The 3,748-nt window shown below is 46.8% G+C and overlaps 1 protein-coding gene across 1 annotated transcript in view; it reads right to left on the reverse strand.

The window, feature by feature from the left end:
- The window catches only part of LOC143276520 (perlucin-like), a 7,171-nt gene extending 6,740 nt beyond the window's left edge, over positions 1–431 (reverse strand). Inside the window, exon 1 of the mRNA XM_076581066.1 lies at positions 281–431. Coding sequence (XP_076437181.1) covers positions 281–326 — 46 coding nt within the window. The 5' untranslated portion in view covers positions 327–431. The remainder of the gene's footprint in view (positions 1–280) is intronic.
- Between the last annotated feature and the right edge of the window lie 3,317 nt (positions 432–3,748).

Raw genomic sequence — 3,748 nt, forward strand, 5'->3', positions numbered from 1 at the left:
ATTTGTTTGTTTGTTTGTTGTTGTTGTCGTTTTCTTGTTTTGAGGGTAGTTTTGTTTTTTGTTGTTGTTGTTGTTTTTTCTTATGTACTATATTTTTGCAGAATAAATGGTAAAAAAAAACAAAAAAACTACTACTACTGCTGCTGCTGCTGCTGCTGCAGCTACAACTAGATGTACTACTACCACTACTACTACTACTACTACTACTACTACTATAATAAAATCCAGTTATAACAGTTGTTCTCTTCTTTGATTAAAAACGAAAATGATAATCGCTTACCAGCAGCTGCGGCCAAAGCGGCGATGACGACGATAAAAACCTTCATCTTTTTTTTTTCTTCTGTCTTTTGCAGGATGGAGAAATCAAACGGTGGTGATCTGACCACAGAAGAAGAAGAAGCGAAAGTTCACTCTAGTTTTATTATTATTAATATTCTCTGGGTCAGTTCCTCCAGTTAGCTCGCACTCGGAACGCCAGAAGCACAAAGCTGATCCTTCAGCTGATTGGCTGGTCTCTGGCCAACCAATCATAAGAGTGGATTTTTTTTTTTTTTTTTTTCGTGAGGGGGCCTTGTAAGGGGCGTGGAGAATTTTGGAGTCTCGGAAAAGGCATGACAGTATTATCTCTTCAAAAGCCAGCGGTTTAAAAGCTGAGATAAAGGTGAGGAGGTGGAGGGGTGGAGGGGCGGAGGGTTGGGGGGGGGGGGCGAGGGGAAGGAGGGAGGGAGGCGGGAGGTGTTCTGGAGGGGAGGGGAGGGGGGTGCTGGTTGGACAGGATATTGTGGGAAGAGAACGTTTAGGTATATGTTAAAAAAAAATAATTTTAAAAAAAAATTAATCCGGCAAGATGACCGTTTATCACTGAATGAATAACGCTAAAGTGGGCAGGACTGCATTAAAAACTGTCCGAACAGAGAACATTGAGTCGATTTTTGTCTCACTCCTGTGACCTTACTGTAGACATTCTCTGTTCTCTGTTCAACACATTCTTACATTTCACACTTATCAAGCTTCCATGTCAACATATAAAAGAGAACGTTAACACTGATTCAATAAAACATCTGTAAAAAATGAATAAATAAACAAATTTTTTTTTTTAAAGTATATAATACTTTATCACTGATACTGAGGCTTCTGAGCTTTTCTAAACAATAAATTCTGACTGACTTTTTTGTTGTTGTTGTTGTTAATAACATGGGTATTGGCGGTGATAATTTAACTTATTGTCAGTCTTCTTCTTCTTCTTCTTCTTCTTCTGCATTCGTGGGCTGCAACTCCCACGTTCACTCGCATGTACACGAGTGGGCTTTTACGTGCATGACCGTTTTTACCCCGCCATGTAGGCAGCCATACTCCGCTTTCAGGGGTGTGCATGCTGGGTATGTTCTTGTTTCCATAACCCACCGAACGCTGACATGGATTACAGGATCTTTAACGTGCGTATTAGATCTTCTGCATGCGTTTACACACGAAGGGGGTTCAGGCACTAAGCAGGTCTGTACATATGTTGACCTGGGGAATCGTAAAAATCTCCACCCTTTACCCACCAGGCGCCGTCACCGTGATTCGAACCCGGTACCCTCAGACTGAAAGTCCAACGCTTTAACCACTCGGCTATTGCGCTCGTCAATTGTCAGTCAATAACTGTCCCTAAAATTAATATTTATACACATTCACACGTTCAACTTTCACACCACGGATAAAATGGTCTGACATAAGTCTGTGGATCAGTATCAGTAGCTCAAGGAGGTGTCACTGCGTTCGGTCAAATCCATATACGCTACACCACATCTGCCAAGCAGATGCCTGACCAGCAGCGTAACCCAACGCGCTTAGTCAGGCATTGAGAAAAAATAAATAAATAAATAAAATAACAAATGTCTTCAATCACCGATATGTGTGACGGGACATTAAACAAAATTCCCCCATACAGCTGGGCCAACAGCAAAGTGAGAGCTGTAGGATCAATGGTTTCTCCGCTACAATGGGGAGTCATTTGCAGCTTAGACTTTCGTGAAGGGGACTGTGACTCTCAAACTAGGAGGCAAGATAGCACTGGCTCTTAGCGCTGCAGCCTTGGGGGGTCAGCTGGCATTTATTTTGGGGACCATCCCAACGCCAACTGTTCTAGAACCCTCTTGGCCGAGAGGGTGGGGATATAGCTTGGGGCAAGACACTCTTAATAATAATAATAATAATAATAATAATAATAATGGATACTTATATAGCACACTATCCAGAAATCTGCTCTAGGTGCTTTACAAAAAACGCTTTTGTTAACATAAAACATTACATCTATGTTACATACACACACCAAAATGTGGCTACACACACACACACACACACACACACACACACACACACACACACACACACACACACACACACACACTGAATACATACATTTTAACATACATGTGTATCTAACAGCTACCCTAACACATACGCACACATAGGCAGGCACAAACTTACATAAACACACGCACACACAATACACATTCATATACATGCATGTAGTTATGTACACATACATATGTATACACACATAGTCAAGCACAGCTAACGCAAAGGAAGTGGACCTGCCACAATTGAACTTACTGCTGAGGGAAAAGGTGAGTTTTGAGACGAGATCTTGGCTATAATCGAATTCTAAGCCCAGACAGTCGTGACAGCAGCTGCCTCTTCTGCTGTTCTGATGGTCACTGCTGCCTCCTCTGCTGTTCTGATGGTCACTGCTGCCCCCTCTGCTGTTCTGATGGTCACTGCTGCCCCCTCTGCTGTTCTGATGGTCACTGCTGCCTCCTCTGCTGTTCTGATGGTCACTGCTGCCCCCTCTGCTGTTCTGATGGTCACTGCTGCCTCCTCTGCTGTTCTGATGGTCACTGCTGCCCCCTCTGCTGTTCTGATGGTCACTGCTGCCCCCTCTGCTGTTCTGATGGTCACTGCTGCCCCCTCTGCTGTTCTGATGGTCACCGTGCTGCTGCCCCCTCTGCTGTTCTGATGGTCACTGCTGCCCCCTCTGCTGTTCACTGCTGCCCCCTCTGCTGTTCTGATGGTCACGGCTGCCTCCTCTGCTGTTCTGATGGTCACGGCTGCCTCCTCTGCTGTTCTGATGGTCACTGCTGCCCCCTCTGCTGTTCTGATGGTCACTGCTGCCCCCTCTGCTGTTCTGATGGTCACTGCTGCCCCCTCTGCTGTTCTGATGGTCACTGCTGCCTCCTCTGCTGTTCTGATGGTCACTGCTGCCCCCTCTGCTGTTCTGATGGTCACTGCTGCCCCCTCTGCTGTTCTGATGGTCACTGCTGTTCTGATGGTCACTGCTGCCCCCTCTGCTGTTCTGATGGTCACTGCTGCCCCCTCTGCTGTTCTGATGGTCACTGCTGCCCCCTCTGCTGTTCTGGTGGTCACTGCTGCCCCCTCTGCTGTTCTGATGGTCACTGCTGCCCCCTCTGCTGTTCTGATGGTCACCGTGCTGCTGCCTCCTCTGCTGTTCTGATGGTCACTGCTGCCCCCTCTGCTGTTCTGATGGTCACTGCTGCCTCTTCTGCTGTTCTGATGGTCACTGCTGCCCCCTCTGCTGTTCTGATGGTCACTGCTGCCCCCTCTGCTGTTCTGATGGTCACTGCTGCCCCCTCTGCTGTTCTGATGGTCACTGCTGCCCCCTCTGCTGTTCTGATGGTCACTGCTGCCCCCTCTGCTGTTCTGGTGGTCACTGCTGCCCCCTCTGCTGTTCTGATGGTCACTGCTG

Source organism: Babylonia areolata, chromosome 32 (genome assembly GCF_041734735.1).
Source record: "Babylonia areolata isolate BAREFJ2019XMU chromosome 32, ASM4173473v1, whole genome shotgun sequence".
NCBI classification, from domain to species: domain Eukaryota; kingdom Metazoa; phylum Mollusca; class Gastropoda; order Neogastropoda; family Buccinidae; genus Babylonia; species Babylonia areolata.